The 24,421-nt window shown below is 41.8% G+C and overlaps 1 protein-coding gene across 2 annotated transcripts in view; it reads right to left on the bottom strand.

Moving 5' to 3' along the window:
- Window positions 1-5,595: 5,595 nt before the first annotated feature.
- Window positions 5,596-24,421, bottom strand: part of LOC142673167 (uncharacterized) — a 109,079-nt gene continuing 90,253 nt past the window's right edge. For both annotated transcript variants that reach the window (XM_075847177.1, XM_075847178.1), the window contains 6 exons: window positions 18,119-18,282; window positions 17,473-17,664; window positions 17,274-17,397; window positions 8,998-9,095; window positions 8,718-8,832; window positions 5,596-7,745 (listed from right to left, as the gene is read on the bottom strand). In XM_075847177.1, coding sequence (XP_075703292.1) covers window positions 5,596-7,745; window positions 8,718-8,832; window positions 8,998-9,095; window positions 17,274-17,397; window positions 17,473-17,664; window positions 18,119-18,282 — 2,843 coding nt within the window. The remainder of the gene's footprint in view (window positions 7,746-8,717; window positions 8,833-8,997; window positions 9,096-17,273; window positions 17,398-17,472; window positions 17,665-18,118; window positions 18,283-24,421) is intronic.

The raw sequence follows: 24,421 nt of genomic DNA, 5'->3' as shown, positions 1-24,421 counted from the left end.
CCAAAAACAGTTACGTTTTTTTCAATCACTGTTTAAACTTCTCAATAAGCATCGGTCAGGTTCGGTGTTACTTATGGGAGACTTTAATAAAACAATGTGGCCCGCACTAGACTCCTCAGCTCATTCAGGGTCGGATAAACCGTCCGACTTATACAATATTACTCAAAAAGAAATGCTATTAGATGTGTGGCGGCTCCAGCATCCTTCAAAGAAAGATTACACCTTTTTCTCTCATCCACATAAGACATATTCACGGATAGATGTTTTTTGCGGATCCTTTTTTGTTTCGTAGAATAATATCTACAAAAATAGGTAATATCGATTGGTCCGATCATGCGCCCATTTATTTATCCATTGCAGAAAGATATAGTACTCCTCCTGCGAACCAATGGCGACTTAACAATTATTTTCTGTCTGCCCTTCAATTTGCTAACAAATCCGCTGATTTATTGCAAGAATTTTTTTTGCTCAATCATACTGCCGACGTTTCCTCGGCTACGCTTTGGTGCACACACAAAGCTTATATGCAAGGTCAATTTATCAGTATTGCAGCTAGAGATAAAAGACAGAAAAATGAATAGAGATTTCATTTGTCATCCAACATCACTCAATTAAGTGCTTCCAACAAGCAGTCTTACTGTCCACACAGGGCTGCTTTGCTCAAGACTTTACAGAATCAACTCCACCAACTTGACCTTTATAAATACGAGCAGTCCTTGAGAAAGGTGAAGGCACGTTATTATGGATATAACAAAAAAACCAGCGCCTTATTAGTTTCGCATCTCAAACAGAGATCGGCTCAATCTAGGATTCCTTTCCTTTATAATAGTAAGAATGAAAAGGTATTTGATCCTCAAGGCAAAGCAAGTGTACTGGCAGACTACTATGCAGATCTATATAATCTCAAGGATAATTTAGATACCCCACAGCCTTCTGTGTCCATGATTTCTTCCTTTCTACAGGACAGGAATTTGCCTTCAGTCACCTCGCATCAGTTGGAGATGCTCTCTGCTTGTATATCTGAAACTGAAATCCTCCAGGCTATAAAGTCCTTGAAACCTCATAAGGCTCCTAGCCCCGATGGTCTCACGGTAGACTACTACAAAAAATTTGGTTCTCTTCTCCTACCCCATTTATTGAATCTGTTTATTGATGTACAGCAAGGTGGTAATTTCCCTGTGGAAATGTTAAAAGCTACAGTAGTTGTTTTACCTAAACCGGGGAAAACTCCGAACAAACCGGGTAACTTCAGACCTATATCATTGCTGAATACAGACTTAAAATTGTTTGCTAAAATAATTGCGGAACGCCTAGCCGGCATTTTGCCTGATTTGATACATCAGGATCAGGTGGGATTTGTAAAGGGGAGGCTCTCATCTGATAGCACAAGGCGTTTTGTGGACTTGTTGGGCCTGGTGGAGCGAGATCGGACGCCTTCTTTCCTTGGACGCGGAGGCCTTCGATCGGGTCCATTGGGGATATTTGCGGTTACTTCTGGAGGCATTTGGAATTCATGGTACGGCGCATCATAGTATAATGGCCCTATATTCTTCTCCCTCTGCATTGGTATTTACCTCTGGATGTACATCAAACATTTTTAACATAACCAATGGGACTCGACAAGGGTGTCCTTTATCTCCACTCATCTTTACCTTGGTGATGGAGCCGTTGGCTACTTCCATTAGGTCATCTGTTGCTATTAGTGGTATAACGGTGGGGGATATATCTTATAAAATTGGCTTATTTGCGGATGATGTGCTCATTGCTATATCTGACCCTGAGACATCTCTATTAGAGGTCACTAAGATATTGGAGGCTTTTAGTGCAGTTTCGTATTATAAGCTTAATGTTACCAAGTCTATGGTTTTGAGTATGAATATTTCTCGTCTTCTTTTGGATTCTCTCCGGAAGAAATTTCCGTTTGTTTGGGTTCAGCACTCTTTCTCATACTTAGGAATACAACTTACCTACCCCACCTCTCTTTTATATAAATATAATTATATACCATTGGTATCTGCGATAGAAGCAGACTTATCCAAGTACATGAAGTATGAGGCATCATGGGTAGGGAGAATCTCTGCGGTTAAGATGATGATCCTCCCAAAAATACTATATCTATTTAGAAATTTACCTATTCTGCTATCGGTATCTTATCTTAAAAGACTCCAAGGTATAATTAATAAATATATATGGAAAAACTCCCGCCCTAGAGTAGCTGCGGAGGTATTATACCAGCCAATTATTAAAGGGGGTCTGGGTCTCCCGAACTTGGTTCATTATTATTATGCAGCAATTTTGGATCAAGTCAGAATGTGGAAGACTAAAGTTCCTATGAAACATTGGATTTCTATGGAAAAGGAATTACTTGATGGATCTTCTGTAGAAGCGCGCATGTGGCTATTGTCCACTGGTGCTAAAATATCTAAATCTTCTTTTTTAACGATTGATGCAGGGCTCCAGGTCTGGAAAAAATGTACTGTTATTCACCCTATAATCCCGGTGAGATTTTCGGATCTTCCTCTTCGACTGCTTTCGCTTCTGATACCTGATATTGATATCCAAAATTGGCTGTTGTCCGGCATTGAGTGTATTTCTGACATTATGGAGCGAACTCATCTAATAGCATTTCATGATATATGTCTGAAGTACAACATACCCCGTAGGGATTTCTATAAATTCTTTAGAATACGTCATTTGTTGAGTACATTGCCTCCTCTGATTGATTCCCCTAAAACGCCTTTTGAATTGTCATTCACTAATCTGGATAAAACATGCAAAGGGATATCAAAAATGTATAAGGTATTGTGTGAGGGTTTGCTTCGGGAGGAATTTCCTTGTCTGGGGCATTGGGAGAGAGATCTGGGAATCCCTATAAGTACGCAGGATTGGGAAGCCACTTTCAATCTAGCTTCCTCTCTCTCTAAGTGCGCTACACATTTGGAAGCGTCTAGGAAAATAATGTATAGGTGGTATTACACTCCTAGTCGTTTGTCGCGAATATATCCAGCATCATCAGATAGGTGCTGGAGGTGCCTCACTTCTTAGGGTACCATCCTCCATATTTTCTGGGAGTGTACAGTATTGTCCAGCTTTTGGCAGCAAGTAGAACATTTCTTACGATCTCTTTTAGGGGTTGACATTCAGCTCGCTCCTGCCCTAGCCCTACTGCATGTGGGATTGGTGGATTTCTCGCCGGGTGTCAGAAACATACTTTTTCATGTATTGCTGTCTGCAAAATTATTGATTGCAAAATGCTGGAAATCTACAAAAGTGCCTAGTATGAGTGAAGTGATCTTATATGTTAACAATAATTGTGTTATGGAACGCGCTTTAGCCTCTATTCAAGGGTCCCACGCTCGTACTTCCTTATGGGATCAATGGACTGACTGTACCTACTCCGACATACTCTTATGATTACCTTAGTCGAATATGTGGTCAATTTGTCGTGTCTGGATCCGGAGTTTTGATTGTGTTTCCTTTTTTTTTTTCTGTAAAAAATGTGATCCTTATCCCAATGCTTTGTTTGCAATGTTTCATTGCTGTATGTAATGATTAGATGTTTACTGGATCAATAAAAATCTGTTTATTAAAAAAAAAAGAAAAAAAAGAAAAGGCTTCCATCTTGCCACCCTACCCGACAGCTCAGACATATGAAGAATACGGGAGATTATTGCCATATGCAGTACACAACCAGTACCTGCCAGAAAGTCCTGCAGCTCCTTTAATGTTGCTGTAGGCCTCTTGGTAGCCTCCCGGACCAATTTTCGTCTTGTCTTTTCATCAAGTTTTGAGGGACGTCCAGTTCTTGGTAATGTCACTGTTATGCCAAATGTAATCCACTTTTTGATGACCGTCTTACGGTGTTCCATGGTATATCTAATGCCTTGGAAATTCTTTGGAACCCTTCCCCTGACTGATGCCTTTCAACAATCAGATCCCTTTGATGTGTTGTCAGCTCTTTATGGTCCATGGCTTTTGCTGCCACATGCAACAAAGAAAATGTCAGGAAAATCCTAATAGAACAGCTGAACTTTATATAGGGTTACTCAGAATCACTTTAAATAATGGCAGCTGTGCACCGACTACTATTTAACATGAGTTTAAATGTGATTGGCTAATTCTGAACACAACCACATCCCTAATTATAGGAGGGTGTTCACACTTAGGCAACAAAATTATTGTAGTTTTGTTATTTTTATTTTCCTCTCTAAGTGGTTTCAGATTGTTTTTCAATGGAATTGTACAGATTATGGGTAACATTAAAGGTGGAAAAGTTCTGAAATTATTCATCTTGTACTGATTTTTTCACATGACAAAAACATGGCATTTTAACAGTGGTGTGTAGACTTTTTATATCTACTGTAGATTTATAGCTAACCTACTGGCTCGCTTTTAATGTTTAACAACCTATTCCTAATATGTGGTCAAGTTAAAAGTTCAGGGCACTCCAGAGCTCCTAAGAGCATTTGCACAAACTCAGCCCCTAAGATTGATTAACCCCCTAGCTACAGGGAGACCAGGCAAACTATCATAGGTGGGGCAATAAAGGTGGAGCAGCACAGAGACAATAGCACAGTAGCGTCAGTATCACAGCAGGCCAGCCAAGATATCTGTGATGCCACAGCAGACTGGCACCACATACATTTATAGAAGAGGCTAAAATCAGGGTCAGGGCGGTCAATCCCACTCAAGTTTACCACACACTCCCGGGGTCAGCCCAGAATATTCAGCAGTGGCCTCTGGAGGCTAGCAGTGCATGGCACCTGGAGCATTCAACATGGAGAGAGAATGGTGGGGAGAGCACAGTCGTCATCACACCACTGTCCTTAATGGGCAGAAGTGACATGTCAAAAACCATCCCCCTTTTAAAGCAACCAGTCTTCTCTTATAATTCAATTAGCATGACAGGGTGATATTTGCCTTGTCCTCGTTAACACTTTCTCCTGGGCTAACGAGAATATCACTGAGCAGGTCATTTTGTGGCAGGGCTGAAATGCAGTGGAAATGGGGTTTTTGTGATTAAGTTAATTTTCCTGGCAAGGAATGACTTTGCAATTAATTACAATTCATCTGATCACTCTTCATAACAATCTAGAGTTAATGCAAATTGCCCCTATAAAAACTGAAGCAGCAAATTTTGTGAAAACCAAAATATGTGTCATTCCCAAAACCTTTGGCCAGGACTGTACAGCTGACACCCACTGGTGATGGTGCAGACTCCCCATGATACATGCACAGCGGTTTGTGGAAATGCTTTTCCAAGAGTGCTGTATCTACGCTGCAGATACTGTGAAAGGTTAAAGGACGTTTAAATTAATCTCATAAAGTGACACATTAGATTTTAAAACAATGGTTCTGTGTTTACAAGGCCATAATTGGCTGCGTCGCCAAGGGGTTATTGCCTGTGAATAACCTGATGAGTTAAAAATATTTTTTTCCCCTTCTATAGTTTTTCCCACATTCCAAACAAGAATACAAGATTTTTTGATGCAATTTTTTTGATGCGTTTTAAAATTTTATTTCCACGTGAAATATTTTTCCATATATATATATATATATATATATATATATATATATATATATATAAATAAAACATCAAAATGTCTTCTCCCCTCTGTGAGTTTTCTCATGTTTAAAAAGACTTGATTTATGTGTAAAACATTTCCCACATTCTGAACATGAATATGGCTTCTCTCCTGTGTGAATTCTCTCATGTGTAACCAGACTTGATTTAACTGTAAAACATTTCCCACATTTTGAACATGAAAACAGCTTCTCCCCTGTGTGACTTCTTTCATGTATAACAAGACTTGATTTAACTGCAAAACATTTCCCACATTCTAAACATGAATATGGCTTCTCTCCTGTGTGAATTCTCTCATGTAAAGTAAGACCTGTTTTATATCTAAAGCACTTCCCACATTCTGAACATGAATACGGCTTCACGCCTGTGTGAATAATCTCATGTGTAAGCAGACTTGATTTTTGCGTAAAACATTTACCACATTCTGAACATGAATATGGCTTCTCTCCCGTGTGAATTTTCTCATGTTTAGCAAGACTTGATTTTAGTGCAAAACATTTCCCACAATTCGAACATGAAAATGGTTTGTCTCCTGTGTGACTTCTCTCATGTATAACAAGGTATGATTTTTCTCTAAAACATTTCCCACATTCTGAACATGAATACGGCTTCACTCCTGAGTGAATTCTCTCATGTATAACAAGATGTGATTTATCTGTAAAACATTTTCCACATTCTGTACATGAATATGGCTTCTCTCCTGTGTGAGTTCCCTCATGTTTAACAAGACTTGATTTATCTGCAAAACATTTCCCACATTCTGAACATGCATATGGTTTTACTCCTGTGTGAATTCTCTCATGTAAAGTAAGATGTGTTTTATCTCTAAAGCACTTCCCACATTCTGAACATGAATATGGCTTCACTCCTGTGTGAATTCTCTTATGTGCAACAAGACTTGATTTTACTGTAAAACATTTCCCACATTCTGAACATGAATAGGGATTCTCTCCTGTGTGGCTTCTCTCATGTTTAACAAGACTTGGTTTATTTGTAAAACATTTCCCACATTCTGAACATGAATATGGTTTCTCTCCTGTGTGACTTCTCTCATGTGTAACAAGATTTGATTTTTCTCTAAAACATTTCCCACATTCTGAACATGAATACGGCTTCACTCCTGTGTGAATTCTCTCATGTGTAACAAGACTTGATTTATCTGCAAAACATTTCCCACATTCTGCACATGAATATGGTTTTACTCCTGTGTGAAGTCTCTCATGTAAAGTAAGATGTGTTTTTTCTCTAAAGCACTTCCCACATTCTGAACATGAATATGGTTTCTCTCCTGTGTGAATTCTCTTATGTGTAACAAGACTTGATTTTACTGTAAAACATTTCCCACATTCTGAACATGAATACGGATTCTCTCCTGTGTGACTTCTCTCATGTTTAACAAGACTTGATTTATCTGTAAAAAATGTCCCACATTCTGAACATGAATATGGTTTCTCTCCTGTGTGACTTCTCTCATGTTTAACTAGAAGTGATTTTTGTGTAAAACATTTCCCACATTCTGAACATGAATATGTCTCTCCTGTGTGACTTCTCTCATGTGTAACAAGATTTGATTTTTCTGCAAAATTTTTTCCACATTCTGAACACGAATATGGCTTCTCTCCTGTGTGAATTCTCATATGCTTAACAAGACTTGATTTTTGTGTAAAACTTTTCCCACATTCTGGACATGAATATGGTTTCTCTCCTGTGTGAATTCTCACATGTGTAACAAGATTAGATTTTTCTGTAAAACATTTTCCACATTCTGAACATGAATACAGTTTTTCTCTTGTGTGAATTCTCTTATGTGTAACAAGATGTGAATTAGTTGTAAAATATTTCCCACATTCTGAACATGAATACGGCTTGTCTTCTGTGTGAATTCTTCTGTGCTTATAAAGACCTGAAATTTTTGTGAACTGTTTACCACATTGAAACCTTTTACCCCCTTCCTGAGCTGTACTTGTGGTAACAATCTGTGATTCGTCAGAAGGTTCCTCATGATTAGGGGAATTATATGATAGATCTTTACTGTGAAGCTCTGGATGTACATTAAGGGCAATGTAATGTTCTGCTGAAGACTGCTGCTTGACATCTTCATCTTCTACTTCATAATTTATTGAAAACTTTACGTTTCCCTCAGAGTTCGTACTGGCATCTTCTGTTAGGATTAAAAATGGATTTTGTGATTTTTCAAACCACAAAGTAGACAACTTTATGACATATTAGGCTGCATGCAGTTTTTTTTATATATATATAGTCAATCAGAAGTGGATCCAGCAGGAAGGAAAGGTATGAGCCATTCCTTTCAAAACCAGCACTGGCTTTGGCTCAAAAAACTTCACCAAATACTGCCACAGAAATTGAATGCCTAATTCCAGCCTTATAAAGAATTCAAAAACACTTTAAATGGACAGTAATTTTTAATTAAAAACTTGTGTTAATCTAATTAGTATACCTGATATCTAGCAATTTTGCTACTTGCTTTCTATGAAAAAAAATCTGCATTATCCTTGCAAAGTCTGTATAAAGTGCCAATAGGTGACTCCTTTTCTATAATTTGTTGTCAACCTGTGGTTCTGCAAATTCAGTCCCTAGTTACAGGAAACAGTAGACATGCAGAAAATTGGGATGCCTCTCTCTGCTAAAGCTCCCTGTACTCATAGCCTGCCTGAACTCTCTCATGTATTCCTTGCAGTAGCGTCTTGCATCTCTGTCTGCTTTGTTAAAGATTTTTTCTGAATTTCCAGCATTTCTCGGACTCCGATGTGCACTTTGCCCTAGATGTCTAATGTTTGCTGCAAGTATTTCTCAATAATAACTAAAGCTGCATGTACAGAGTTCTCACCTCACACTAAAAATTTGTCTTTTGGAGAGAATCGCAGGAATTCATAACATTATGCCATGACTATAAAAATAGCGGAAAAATTGTCGTTTTGCTTTTATTTGCAAGAATTTTCATAGCTCTGAGCTCTGAAATGCGGGTACGACGTCATAACATTGTCGGGGACAGAGGAGCATGACTATTTTTAGCTATTGATGGCATATCGTGAGGATAGGCCATCAATTTTTAAGGGCTGGACAATACTTTAACAAACCTCCCATTTCACTTTCTAAATTCATTATTACTTACCTGTGGTAACATCTTCTGGAATATCCTCCTCCACTCCACTCTTATACGGTTGATCGTCGCTCACCCATTCTTCTTCTGCATCATCCTCCGCTTTCATATTAGTCAGATCATCCCCCTGATTTCACATATGTAACAATTCAGTACAATACAGCAGAGAGTGGGAAGAATCTAACAGATCAACATAAGAAACCACCAAAATCTAGGACCACATCTATGACCGCAGGACCAAAAAGGTCCACACAACCCTATATAGTCTGGTATAGAGCTCAGCTTCATCTACCTGATGATTCTCTGGGACATTGTGATTTTCCTCTGGACAATCCTGGGAATACAGAGGACTGGAACATCTCTCTGGTGGATTTCTCCTACTGGATCTATCTGTAGGAAACACACAGTGACTAAATACATGACTACTGTATATATATATATATATATATCAGACACTTCTCTCAACACTTCTATGCTTATTGATCAGAGCCGAAATTACAATGTTGTGCTTCTCACCACCTGCGCCACGGTCCCAGTGCTTTGTAAGCTGCAGGCCTAATGTAACGCCCGCGGTCGCAGACCGCAGATTTCTATCATTATGCAGATGTCTTCCTCCCCTGAGATGCCAGCACATGCGGCTGTCCTGTCCTGCAGTGACCACTGGGGTGTGCACTCAAGCTAATTTCTGGCCTTAATGGGCCAGAGCACACACGTTTTAGATGGACTGACTGCTCCCGTGGTCACCCTGGACTATAAGAAGGGCCCTGCCCCTTCCTTCATTGCCTGAGCTTTGTTATGTTACTCGTGTTAGTCTTTGCAAATGGTCCCTTAGTGTTTACCAGTTCCCAGTTTTCCCGTTCATGCTACCTGTATCCCGTGCTACCTTGTTCCTGTGCTGTAGAGAGTTGGAGTAGTGTTATGTTGTATACTACGTTTGCTGTATTTCACCACGCCTGGTGTCTGCCTGCTGCCAAGGTCCCATCAGAGCCTGCCATCGCTACTGTCTGTATTGCCACAGGTACCCTTATTTGAACTATTGACTTTGCCTTGGTATCCTGTTTGGCCCGCTGCTATCCCGCTACGGCCCAGTGGGCACAGACACCCATCATGACAGTAAGCTCAGGCCATGGACCCCGCTGGTCAACCCAAGACCATGACGACGTCACAAGTGATGCGAGCGGATATGCTAGACCTCCGGTCTCTACAGGACCAACTCCTCCAGGCCTCTGCTGTTCCTCCAACTACACCTCCTGGCAGTACGGACCCTCCGACTACATGCCCCAGTTGTGGATTGGAATTCTGGAGAGGTTCTCCAGCGGGGTTCCAAGTGCCCCAACCGCTGCCTGGGGCTGATCCATCCGTCCCAGCCTCAGTCATTGGCAGGATTGCCTTCTCACTATTCACAGTTTGCGGATGTTTTAGCAAGAAGGAGGTGGAGACGCTGCCCCCACACCGGGTGTATGTTTGCCATATTGAACTGGTTCCTGACACAACCCTTCCCTGTGGAAGGGTATACCCTCTTTCCTTGCCAGAGGCTCAGTCTAATGTCCGCCTATATTAAGGAGAATTTGGAGAGGGGCTTCATACGAAAATCCTCCTCCCCGGCCGGGGCCGGTTTCTTCTTTATCAAAAAGGACGGATCTCTTCGACCCTGCATCGACTACCAGGGTCTCAACCAGATCACGGTCAAAAATAGATAACCATTGCAACTGATTTCTGAACTTTTTGACCGCATACGAGTGAAGATTTTTTCTAAGCTAAATTTGCGTGGGACTTACAACCTAGTCCGAATTCGCCGGGGTGACGAATGGAAGACGGCATTTAACACCCGAGACGTGCACTATGAATACCTGGTGATACCCTTCGGTCTGTGTAACGCTCCCGCGGTCTTCCAAGAGTTCGTCAATGACATCTTCTGTGACCTCCTCTATGTCTGTGTTGTGGTCTATCTCGATGACATCTTAATTTTTTCTCCAGACCCGACGACTCATCAGAGACATGTCCGTCAAGTTTTGCTGCGATTAAGGGAGAATCGCCTGTATGCCAAGCTGGAGAAGTGCGTGTTTGAGAGAAATGCTCTACCCTTCCTGGCCTACATCATCTCGGATAAAGGCCTCAAGATGGATCCTGAGAAGGTAAAGGAATGACCACGTCCTCAAGGCTTAAGGTCCATACAGCGTTTCCTGAGATTCGCCAGTTTCTAACGGCAATTCATCCCACACTTCTCCTCACTGACAGCTCCCATTTCCACCCTTACCAAAAATGTGCGGACAGCCGCTACATGTTACCATGGAGACGTCGCGGCGCATCTGCAACGGGCAAACGCCGCTCTACACATTGGCCACATCGGCTTCCGTTTGGGGGCACTGCGCATGTGCCGGGGGCCGCATCACACACACGTGGTTTGGGCCCCGACGAATGCGCACTGTGCCCGAGCGGACGCCGGCCAGGGATCCACATGGTGACCACAGGAGAAAGGTAATTGCGCAAAAGGGTGCATACTATTGTATTAATTAATATATCTCATCAATAGACTATATAAGTAAGATTACACCCCTTTACAAAAATAATCCCTGAGGAAGCCACATTGTGGCAATACGCATGGGGCATTCAGTCCCCGTCTCCCCTTTTCATATATCATGTAATTATGTTGGTTTGATGCAACATTTGTATGCATATATTGGAACTGCATATCTAGGGGATTAGGTGGTATGGCGGGGGTCCCCCTTGGAGATTTCTTGTAGCATTTTGATGCTATTTTAAATGATTTTAATTTTTTCATGTGGTGTTGTTACTTCCAATAAAAACGTATATTTGTAATATACATAGTTATATTTTTTTTCGCGTCACACATACATACCCGATTGTGTTTTGTGTTTTTCAGGGTATGTGGCAAGATTTTTGCGGTGCCCGCTGGTGATTTAAATACCTCACGTAAAAAGGCATGAACGCCAAGGTTTGTACTCCACTAGCAGAACCCGCATTTCATAGCCTGAAGAATGCCTTCACATCATCCTGATGTATCTCGAAAGTTTTGTTGGGGGTGAACGCCTCCTCTGTTGGTGCTGGCGCACTTCTGTTACAGAGGACCCAAGGGCAAGGCATTGGGATGTGGCTATTACGCTAAACTTTTCTCTTCTGCAGGGCGCAACTACTCGATTGGGAATTAGGAGTTACTGGCCATCAAATTGGCCCTGTGGGAGTGGAGACATCTACTAGAGGGTGCAGTTCATCCGATCCTGATATTTACTGACCACCTCACCTATCTCCAGACGACCCAACGACTGAACCCCCGTCAAGCCAGATGGTCGCTGTTCTCTGCCCGGTTCCAGTTTGAGCTCCACTACCACCCGTCCAATAAGAATGTGAGGGCCGATGGAGTCTCCACAAAATATCATTAATCCGTCCTGCATTATCTCGGTCAACCCTTTGCAAGTAAGAGACATCCCTCAGGGGAGGATTTTTGAGCACTTGATAGACAGAAGGATAATTCTTAGCTGGGGACACAGCTCCAGACTGGCAGGTCACGCGGGTGCCAGTAAAACCAGAGACCTGATTGCCCGTAATTTCTGGTGGCCCATACTGCCCAAAGACATCATGGACTTTGTCTCGTCCTGCACGGTGTGCGCGGCTAACAAGGTTGCTCACTCCAAGCCTACTGGCCTGCTCCAGCCGCTGCCTGTGCCCAATGCTCTCTGGCAGCATATAGCAATGAGCTTTGTCACGGACCTGCCTCCCTTTACTGGATGCAGCGCGGTCTGGGTAGTGGTGGACCGATTCTCGAAGATGGCACATTTCATTCCGCTGACCGGACTAACTTCTGCTTCTCGACTGGCCGACCTCTTCATCCAACACATCTTCCGCCTGCATGGCTTACCTCTGCATATCGTGTAGAATCGGGGGCTTCAGTTCACATCGAAATTTTGGAGAGCCCTCTGCAAACTCCTTGATGTAAAGTTGGACTTTTCCTCAGCCTACCATCCCCAGTCCAATGGCCAAGTCTAGAGGATCAACCAAATCATGGAGGACTATCTACGATACTTCATCTCCAGGCAGCATGGTGACTGGGTGCAGCTTCTTCCTTGGGCTGAGTTCTCCTATAACAACCACACAAGTGAGTCCACTGCTTCTACACCGTTCTTTAATGTCTACGGCCAACATCCACAAATTCCTCACCCTGTGTCAGCTACCTTCCAGATGCCTGCAGCTGATTGTGCATTCAGGGACTTCCTACAGATCTGGCAGCAAACCCGATCATTTATTCTGCTGGCGATCAACTGCATGAAGTGAAAGGCAGACACAAGGAGAAGAGAGCCTCCACAGTTTCTTCCGGGTACCAAGGTCTGGCTGTCCTCAAGTAATATCCGGTTGAGGGTGCCGTTGTGCAAACTCGCTCCCAGAATCCTCAGACCCTTTGAGATCCTCCAGCGGATCAACCCGGTCTCTTATAAGCTTCGGCTGTCCGCTACCCTCAGAATCTCCAACTCCTTTCACGTGTCTCTTCTGAAGCTTGTGGTCCGGAACCGCTACTAAGACTCTTAGCCCTGCAATTGTCCCAGCGGTTCTGCCGATGTATTCGAGGTCAAGGAGATCTTGGACTTCAAGAGTATAAGAGGAAAAGCCTTTTACTTGGTGTATTGGAGGGGGTTTGGTCAAGAAGAGAGGTCCTGGGAGCCAGAGGAGAACGTCAAGGCTCCTTCTCTCATTAATAAGTTCCTCTCTCGTTCTGGCCCCAAGAAGAGGGGGCATACAGTAATGTCCGCGTTCGCAGACTCCTATCATCCTGCAGACGTCTTCCTCCCCAGAGATGCCAGCACATGCAGCCGTCCTGTCCTACAGTGACAACTAGGGTGCACACTCAAGCTCATTCCCGGCCTTACTGGGCAAGAGCACACACGTTTTATATTGACTGATTACTCCCATGATCACCCTGGACTATAATAAGGGCCCTGCCCCTTCTTTCATTGCCTGAGATTTGTTGTGTTACCTGTGTTAGTCTTTGGAAATGGTCCCTTAGTGTTTCCCAGTGTTCCCGTTCCTGCTACCTGTGCCACATTTTTCCTGTGCCGTAGAGAGTTGGGAGTCGCGTTGTGTCGTTAACTATGCCTGCTGTATTTCACCACGCCTGGTGTCTGCCTTCTGCCAAGGTCCCGTCCGTGCCTGCCATCGCTACTGTCTGTATTACCATAGATACCCTTATTCGAACTATTGACTTTGCCTTGGTGTCCTCTTTTCCCAGCTGCTACGGCGGTACGGCCCAGTGGGTCCACACATCCATCGTGACACTTATTGTGGCCTACAAGAGTGAATGGTTGGGAACTAACGGCTTTCTGCTCCACCATAGTATTCAATTGCATTTGTCTCCTAAGGATGTGAATACAAGTGAAATCGTCAGGACCTATTATAAGAGCTTCCTGACAACCAAAAGAGTACCAGATTGTTGACCTGGAACAATACCCCCTGCTTATATGGGAAGTGAAAATTTAGAGCGAACCCACGGTCAGACAAAGTACCTGTAGTAAGGAAAACAATTACTCCAAGATTCCCTTCTACAAGGGATGGAAAACCACTGAGGTCTTGGAGGAAACTCTATGGTTATATAAATATAATGGTGGTTTCTCTTGGCTCAAATACCCACAATATTTCTCTCAGACCGGAGCAGGCAAAACTAAATTGGGTATGGTCCAACAAATACCCTAAATGACATATATAAAGTACAGTTAAGTTTACCGCTCAGACGGCACTGGTAACAGTCCAATATCATTCAGTATGGACACTCTCTCCCAGAAAAATGCAGTGGACAATCCGCAATCCAATGAGGGTGTGGATGGTAATTCTTATCCTTGTAGTTCCACCGAGCGCCCTATCGTCTCTCTCCACATTCAAAGAACTTCTGGTAGGAAAAGGATATTATGTCTCTAACAGATGGAAAAAGGATGACACATAGTGCAACACCCTCTGAAAAAAGATTGCTCCATGCCAAGTTTAATCTATACTCACAGAAGTAACAAGAAATAAAAGCATCAAAGTAAAAATCTTTAAAATTTCTAGACGGCACGCCAAACACTCTCGCCCGACCCTGGGTTTCTCCCTTCCGGCTTCCTCTGGGGCGTATGGATTAGATTTGGTGTGGAGCAATCTTTTTTCAGAGGGTGTTGCACTATGTGTTTTCCTTTTTCCATCTGTTAGAGACAAAAGATCCTTTTCCTACCAGGAGTTCTTTGAATGTGGAGAGAGACGATAGGGAGCTCGGTGGAAGTACAAGGATAAGAATTACCATCCACACCCTCATTGGATTGCGGATTGTCCACTGCATTTTTCTGGGAGAAAGTGTCCATACTCAATGAGATTGGACTGTTACCAGTGCCGTCTATGGTTATATACCTCCAAGTTTAATTTCCCAAGTGATGTTATGGCGAATGGGGAAAAAGAGAATATTTATAAATACATTTACCGGTAATTGGTTTTCTGTGAGACCATGAGAGAGAAGTACTACATTGTCCTCCTCCATATATACACCAATCATCTATAACATTAAAACCACTGACAGATGAAGGGAAGAACATTGATGATCTCGTGACAATGGCGCCTGACAAGGGGGGGCGGGGGTATTAGACAGGAAGTGAATAGTCAGTTCATTAAGTTAATGTGTTTGAAACATGATGAAGTATAAAATGACAAAGGCCAAATTGGTCAGAGTATCTCCAAAAACTGCTAGTCTTATGGGGTGCTTCTGGTATGTAAAGGTTCGTACCTACCAAAAGTGCTCCAAGGAAGGACAACCGATGTACCGGTTGGCGGTCAAGACTCATTAATGTGCGTGAGGAGCTCATCTGGTCCCAACCCACAGAAGGGTTACGTACAACAAATTACTGTAAAAGTCACTACGGCTAGAATAGAAAGGTGTCAGGACACGCAGAGCATCGCAGCTTACTGCGTATGGGCTGTGTAGCCGCAGACCAGTCAGGGCGCCCATGCTGACCCCTGTCCAACCCAAAAAGCGCCAACAATAGGCAGTATCAGAACTGGGCAATAGAAGGTGACCTGGTCTGATAAATCCTGTTTTCTTTTAGATCATGTGGACGGCCGGGTTGCATCCCTTACCTGGGGAAGAGATGGCAACAGGATGCATTATGGGAAGACAAGCCGGCGAATGCAGTGTGATGATCTGGGCAATGTTCTGTTGGGCCCTTCATGTAAATGTGACACGTACCACCTACCTAAACATTGTTGCAGACAAGTAACCGTTATGGCAGCGGTATTCTTAATGGCAGTGCCCTCTTTCAGCAGGATAATGCCCCCACCAAAATGCAAATATTGATCAGGAATGGTTCAAGGAGTTAACTTGGCTCCAAATACCCCAGATCTCAATCCGATCGATTATCTGTGGGATGGTCTGGTAGAACAAGTCCGATTCATGGAGCCCGCACCTCACAATTTACAGGACTTGAAAGATCTGCTGCTAACGTCTTGTGCCAGATCTCATGGAGATGTTACGTCTCCATGGGTCAGAGCTGTTTTGGCAGCCTGAGGGCGACCTACACAATATTAGGAAGGTAGTTTTAATGTTATAGCTGATCAGGCTAGACAGAGAGAGACATTTTACATAGTTAGTGGGTTAAACAAGGTCTAAGTCCATCAAGTTTAAACTTTTTAGACTTACAAACCCCAATTCATCCAGAGGAAAGCAAAAAACACTTTATAGAGGACTTGTTGGCTCTCTTCACACATCTGTTTTAGTACATAATTGTATTCCCCGTGAATAAACAATTCTGGAGCATCTTTTCTCAGAACTCTGCGCCATGCCGTTCCTCTGTTATTCCTACTGGAAATGCAAGATTAAATTCAGAAAAGATTGTTACCATTCCCTTTGTGAAAGAGTCGTGTCCCTACGCCTTCAGATATTGTCAGAACTGATTGGACAATGTCAGACTATATGAACACTCCCCCAGATGGTAACACCTAGATGTCAAATCATTAATACATTTCTAGGAGGAATAACAGAATCCCAGTAGATCCAGAGGAAGGTAAAAAAAAATCTTTACACGACAGAGACCCGATTCTACATAAAGTAGAAAATACCTCCCTGCCCCGGCTGACAATCGAACAGATCCCTATTCTACATTTCTACCACTGACCCTGTGTATTGTGTCTTACAAAGAAGATATTCAGCCCTTTGTTATATCTGGACATGATTGTCATGTCTGCTGTTCCCACATGGTAGAACCTTACACTTCTCATGTTGTAGAGATAAGAGCAGCGCAGATCAGTCGCTGGTTATATAAGACTATGTTCACACATGGAAAAATAGTGGCAGAAATTTCTGTGATTGTCCAACTCATCTTATTGTGTTAGTAAAAATTCATGTACCTGCTTCAGAAACAAAAACATTCAGTTATATAGAAACTTCTACTACAAATCTGTGACCATTCCCAAGTGCAGCACTGCAGCAAAGCAAGGAGCGTGTGATCGGAGATCAGGAATTACAGGTCTGTAAATACTGCACATGACGAAATTAACACTTCAACAAAAACATTTAATAATATATAAATTATATATATATCTCACCTTGTGATGTGCGCGGCCGGTAGTTCTCCATCATGACTTCCTCGTACAGATCCTTGTGTCCTTCTAGATACTCCCACTCCTCCATGGAGAAATAGACAGAGACATCCTGACACCTTATAGGAACCTGACACATACAATGATACAGTCATTACCCAGACACCTCCAGTGCGGTTACTGTAGAATTTCCCAGCAGTGTCACCTCTCCAGTCAGCAGCGCAGTCATCTTGTAGATCACTTCTAAGATCTTCTTTTTATTGTTCTTCTCATGTATCCGGGAGTGAGGGGGAGGCTTTGTGATGGGGCTCTGACTATTGCTCCATCCTCCTGACCCCTGGAGATGGATGATAGGAGTCGTACAGTCACCCGATGTCTTCTTCACTATTGTGTACTCCTGTGTATGGAGAGAGACACTTAGAGAACTGAACACAGTATTCCCCCCTCAGTAGAAAGAGGGAGATTTTGACCCCACTGTATAGAGCTCCAGTGACCCCACATCCGTAATACTTTGGACCTCACCTACAAAAAGACATTGAGAAATTAGAACGAGGCCAAAACTAAAAAGCTAATAATATTGTGGGACTAGATGGACCATGTGCTCTCCTCCTGCCGTCATCTTCTATGTTTCTATATAGTCACTCTCATTGCTCTACAACGTTATTAACGGTGATATGACACATAACTGACCATATTGGTAGCTGATCTTCAGCTTTTCTGCTGTTGGCTTCTTGACGTCACTTGGAAGATCTGGGCGCTGTTATACAGGACACTGGATTCTTCCTATTACATCATATTATGTATTGTCCCTTCCCTATGTGTGACTTGTTCTAGAATGTAGAAAAGTTTACCTCTCCGCTCAATAGGTAGATGATCTCCAAGGTGAAGTCTAATATTCTTCTGCTCATCTCATTCCTGTCCTTGTCCATCCTTGGTGGGTCATTCAGGAGAAGGAACGTTGTGGAGGAGAAGATGAGAAAACTGGAGGAACTGGAGGATCTAGTACTGCAGACGTCTTTATGAAAAAAAGAGAAGATGGAATTCTAACAGGGGACAACAGCAATAGTGACTGAGAGATCTAAGAGTTTGGGAGGGGGCTCCTCTGCAAGATCATCCTCACCTCGAGATTGTGGACTAACGATGAGTTGTCAATTTCAATTGTGCAGAGAGGAAAAAAATAACTTCACCTTACAAAATGTTTTATTATGGATTATGGTCTTATTGCAGCATGTAGGGATAATTTTTTGGTGTTTCTATGTATGGGGTCCCATATGTGCAACTATATTGATATTCACCTTTAAATATATAGGTATTCTTTTTTGGTTTCATTATTTTCTTGGTGAATACAGGTCCAAAATTGGGTCACTCAGTTGTCACATGTTTTTAAAAGTGATATACATTCAGAGGTTGGCACCTATGTACCTTTGAATAGAGATATTCAGATACGTATCAAATCTTTATTGGAAAAGCGGACCAGAACATGGTGGAACAAGGCTTCACTGGAGCATTATCTCAGTAAAGATATTATCCCCAGGGGATTGAGAGTCAAAATTACACCTTCATTTCCAGTTGATGACGACCTATTCAGACAGAGGTGGGAAGATGCATGTAAAATCTGTTCCAGAACGATGTTAGAATTATTGATAGGGTGTGATAAACAGACCCTAGAAGCATTAGAAAGTGAAATTGAACCACTACAGCAAGATTTGAAGGGATGAAAATGACGACAGAAGAGATGATCACCTTTGAAAAGGAATTAGATAGTGAATTTCTCAAATGGGAAAAAGAGAACCAACAATTTAAAATGAAGAAATTTCAGCGTGACCTTTCTGATTACCAGAATGATCGTGTCTTTAGGTGGAATTGGCAATACTCTATGAGGTCAAGATCAAGATCGAGATCACGATCAGGCTATACATCGTCATCCTCCAATGAAGGACTATCAACTGGTTATTTTTTAGGCAAACGCCCCAGATGGGAGCAAAATACAGGACATCTAATGGGCAAAATCAACAAGCCTCTAGATGGAGGGATGAACCTCAGGAACAGACAAGCAAAGACCAACTAAAGGTAATTAATCTGTCCAATGAGATATTGACGCAGGCACAGATAGAAGTATTAGGAATGGGTTTGACCTTTTCCCCAGTATCCAACTTTGATTTTTTTTGAGACTGTCAAGGATGTACATCTCTTTGCTAGAAAACTGCTTTTCAAAAAGCACATTTCTAAATATGATGTGCAACTTTTACAGGAAAGGACGAACAGTTAACACTTAGGGCTCTTGATGAGCTTCTGAAAGAACAAGAACCAATTGTTGAACATAAATTCCCGCTGGGAGTCAGGGGGCACTCTACCACATTTCCTCCTTTGTCAATGTGTCCTGCAGTCGACACTTTTGTGAGACTGGTCACTAATGAATTAAGTAAATTGTCTTCACATCGTACACATAACAATTTAAATGGGGCACAACGTGAGGCCCTTGAACAATTAAAAAGAATGAAAATGGCGGTTATCAAGCCAGCTGACAAAAGGTGGAAATCTGGTATTGTGGCCTGTTGAAAAATATGAGAGAGAAGCCTTTAGACAGCTCAATGATGTGTCATGTTATCAAAAATTGGATGGATGTCCTCTTGGCAGTTTTAAGATCCAACTAAACAAAATTTTATGGAAGGCTTTTGAATCCAACATTATACCTAAGACCACACTTGATGGTCTGATTGTTGACAAACCTATCTTAGCAACCCTGTATCTACTCCCTAAGGTCCACAAAAATCTAGCGGACCCTCCGGGAAGACCGATAGTTTCGGGCAATGGAAGTTTGTGTGAAACTGTATGTCGCTTCATTGACCATTATCTTAAACCCCTTGTGAGCAAATGACCTTCGTACATTCGTGATTCTACGGATGTTTTGAATAGGTTAGAGGGTGTTTTTATGGGTCATGATGACTTTTTTGTGACATGTGACGTGGAGTCACTATATACTTCAATTGAACACAAACATGGCATTGAAGCTGCTAGGTTCTATTTAAATGGGACCAACTTGGAATCTGATCTCATTGATTTGCTGATTTTATTACTAGATTTTGTCTTACATCACAATCTATTCCTTTTCAAAGATCAGTATTTTTTACAAAAGAGGGGTGTGGCAATGGGGGCGACTTGTGCGCCCTCATATGCCAACCTTTTTCTTGGCCATTGGGAGCAGAATTTACAATTACTTGATGCTGATGATGGAGGCGTCCTGATTTGGATGCGCTTCATCGATGACATACTGTTCCTCTGGCATGGCGAGAGAGAGAAGCTTGACAGGTTTCTTGTGGATCTGAATGTCAACCAGCTCAATATCCGTTTGACTTTCAAAATGAGTCGGACGGATATTGAGTTTCTTGACATCAGACTCACTAGTGACATAGATGGATCAATTGTCACTGATATTTTTAGGAAAACTACATCAGTTAATTCCTTCCTTTATGCTAAATCATCTCATCCCCCACAGACATTGAGAGAAGTCCCAGTGGGACAATTTTTAAGAGCACGCCGGATATGCTCCACAGAATCGGCCTTTGAGAATCAGGCCTCTGACCTCTCATAGAGGTTTCGTGCTAGAGGTTATAAATCTATGGATATTGAGCAAGGATACAGGAGAGCTAAAAATACGCAACGAAGCGATCTACTCATACCTAAACCTAAGAAAAAGAACAGCAATGAAGAGGTAAGGTTTATCACTGGATATCATGCCCAATGGAGAGAAATGAAATCAATTTTTGAGAGGTTTTGGCCGATCCTCCATACTGATATAGACTTGAGTGTAGCGCTATCAGACTATCCTCTTATGACTTCACGTAGATCACGCAATCTAAGGGATATACTAGTCAAGAGCCACTATGTAGCTCCTACCTCAGAATTTATATTTAATTCCAGAGGACCAAAGTGGGGTTCATACCCTTGTGGTGACTGCGGGGCATGCTCTTTAATTACTAGATCTCTAAATTTCAGTGACTCTTCTGGGTCAAGAGAATATAAGATCTGTCATAATATCACGTGTCGTTCAACTGCTGCGGTCTACTATGCTAATTGCCCATGTCGACTAATATATGTGGGATTCACTTCTAGAGAACTTCGTGTGAGAATCCTTGAACATATAAGGGACATAAAGGGAGCCATGAAAACTGATGATCCTGAAAAACTAAGCAAACTAAAACCAATACCAAAACCATCACCATCAAGGTCTTTTCTCACTTTTAGGGGAATTGACAAAATCTCTTTAGGAACTAGAGGGGGTAATGTTCAGAGAATCCTTGCCCAACGCGAATGTAAATGGATTGTGAAACTACAGACCGTTTTCCCTAAGGGGTAAAATGAAATGGTCAGTTTTGCTCCGTTTTATAATGTCAATCTCTATTAGGTGCCAACCTCTGTTATGTTTTATACTTTTGTGTGTAGGGAGGATTTATAATTTACTTTTTGCTTGCTTGTCTTTTCAGAGCGGACTTTACTTGGTCACATCGGAGGTGCAGGAGGCGCATGGTTATATTAAGGCGCATGGTTGCATTGGAGGCACATGAGGATAGTTATCTCATATGTTCTGATATAAATGTGGTTTCGGTGACCACATCATCTGCTAATATTTGTGATGTAGTGATTGGCTCTCCTAACCCCCTTTTTTTATGACTTTGTGGCTATGTGATGATTGGATTAGGCGGCAATAGTAATATTTCTGCTTATGACCTGGTACAGTTATTTTTTGAGTGAATTGTCCCTATATTTCGGCATTCTATAGATGCATTATAATAATGATGGATGTTTTGTTTTAACACGGTTTTAATTATCGTATGCTTTTTTCTATCCATATGTCTTTTCACTTTATTATTCTTGCTGCTTTGAAGCTACACAATTGTGCTTTAAATGCACTCCTAATTTTATTTATTTAGCACTTGACTGTTCTCAGTCTCTTTTTTGACCTATTGGGTCTCCTTATGCACAATTATTACATATTTTTTCACTCATTTCTATGTGAGCATGTATGTGGTTATATATACACATAATTGCATATGCGCGTATGCATACATGCCTACTTATATATTTTTTTTATATATACTCATAAATACTTCTATATTTACTTATTTTTCACATTCATACTTTTTAACCACTTACGTCACATTTTAATTTATATATTTTCTTATTTTTGGTCCATCTATGTAATGTGGTATGATGTTTGGTCATACAATCTTATATATGGTGATATTTCACCTTAAATTATCTGCGATGTGTGTGCACAGTGGGATCCTAGGCATGCATTGGGTCCCCCTCTGTACACTCTTTTTACATATTTTAGCACCTGATTTGTTATTGCCATAGCTTTATCTGTCGGAACCAATTATAGAGTTATAATATATGTATATATATTCTCAATGCCAAAGTAGGCTCTCATCCATAACACTCTTGTTATCCTGTAAATGTATTCCTCTAATTGTTAATAGTGCTCCTGTATACATACCGCTTTCTATTTTTGGATATGGGCAACTGCGATGGCCTTGCCCTTGTCCAAGATGGATGTGGTGGTCCGTGGTTGTTGTGCGCATGCGCGGGGCCGTTCATGACGCAGTCCACCGCGCAACATGGACTTGAGCTCTGTGCAGCTGTGGACTGTGTGATTGAGGTGCCACCTCTCCTCGTGCAGGCGCCAGCTGAACATCCTATGGACAAGTAAGTGTGGTACACTTTCAGCTATGTACCTCCTATTTAAATCCTCTGGTTACACTCTTCCAGCACCCCCTGACGAAGCCAGGTGCGAAACGCGCGTTGGGGTGTTCTGTCAGTGTTGTGGCAGTGGAACGGCTCATGGTGGGTTCTGGTATGCATGTTATGAGGTCTTAATGATTTTCCTATGAATGTTACCATATATTTTTTGTGGTCATACTCCAGGCATTTGCTGTGGTAGATTGGTACAAGTATATTTATACCCATGGTACATACTTCATATTTTATGATATAGTATGCATAGTACCACCATTGTTTGCCCTGCCTCATATTCAACACTGTCTATCTCTTTGTACTGATTGTACATTGTTTTTATGGGTGTTAATTTTTAAGTGTCTTGATCAACATTGTTGTTTGTTTTCAATAGTCTTTTTGTATCTTTCTACGATACGTTTGATTTGGTCTTATTGCAGCATGTAGGGATAATTTTTTGGTGTTTCTATGTATGGGGTCCCATATGTGCAACTATACTCATTGATATATGACCTTTAAATATGTAGGTATTCTTTTTTTGGTTTAATTACGATTATAAATGTTTCACCCCTTCGATGCTGCGGTCAATAGTGACTGAGGCATCTAAGAGTTTGGGAGGGGGCTCCTCTGCAAGATCATCCTCACCTCGAGATTGTGGACTAACGATGAGTTGTCAATTTCAATTGTGTAGAGAGGAAAAAAATAACTTCACCTTACAAAATGTTTTATTATGGATTTTTTTTAAACTATAAATAATTGTTGTCACCCCAAAAATAATGTCCGGACTTATAAATGATGATATTTTACGACTTCTTTCAGCGTGAAGTTTAAGGAGTTTAGAAACATTATTGTAAAGTGTCTTCCCATTTGCGGTCAGGACTAGGTGACATTATTCGGGATGGTGTAAGAGTTATACCAGAGAGACCCCAACACGAGGACAACGTCTCCCCTGAGTTTATGTGAGGGTGAAATACGGAGTCAGACTTGTCTCACCACTGAAGGTTATTTCCACCGTGGTCATAAAAAGCCGATCCTGGAATTATAACAAAGCTACAAATAGTTCTTCGTCTTGTACAGATAACGAGGTGTCACTAGTAAGACAGATATAGATTATAATACATCACGTCATTTATCTCATCCACTCTCTACAATGTCAGGTTCAATATGTCAGTTGTACAACATTAAGGCTGGGTTCACACACCTTATTTACGGAAGTAATTCGGGCGTTTTAGCCTCGAATTACGTCTGAAAATACAGCTCCAAAGCGTCGGCAAACATCTGCCCATTCATTTGAATGGATTTTACGATGTACTGTGCCGACGGTCATTTTTTTTACGCGCCGCTGTCAAAAGACGGCGTGTAAAAAAGACGCCCGTGTCAAAGAAGTGCCTGTCACTTCTTCAGACGTAAATGGAGCCGTT

Source organism: Rhinoderma darwinii (assembly GCF_050947455.1).
Source record: "Rhinoderma darwinii isolate aRhiDar2 chromosome 1 unlocalized genomic scaffold, aRhiDar2.hap1 SUPER_1_unloc_4, whole genome shotgun sequence".
In the NCBI taxonomy this organism is placed as follows: Eukaryota; Metazoa; Chordata; class Amphibia; order Anura; family Rhinodermatidae; genus Rhinoderma; species Rhinoderma darwinii.
The sequence above is the reverse complement of the archived record's forward strand: the minus strand, read 5'-3'. Positions and strand labels throughout refer to the sequence as shown.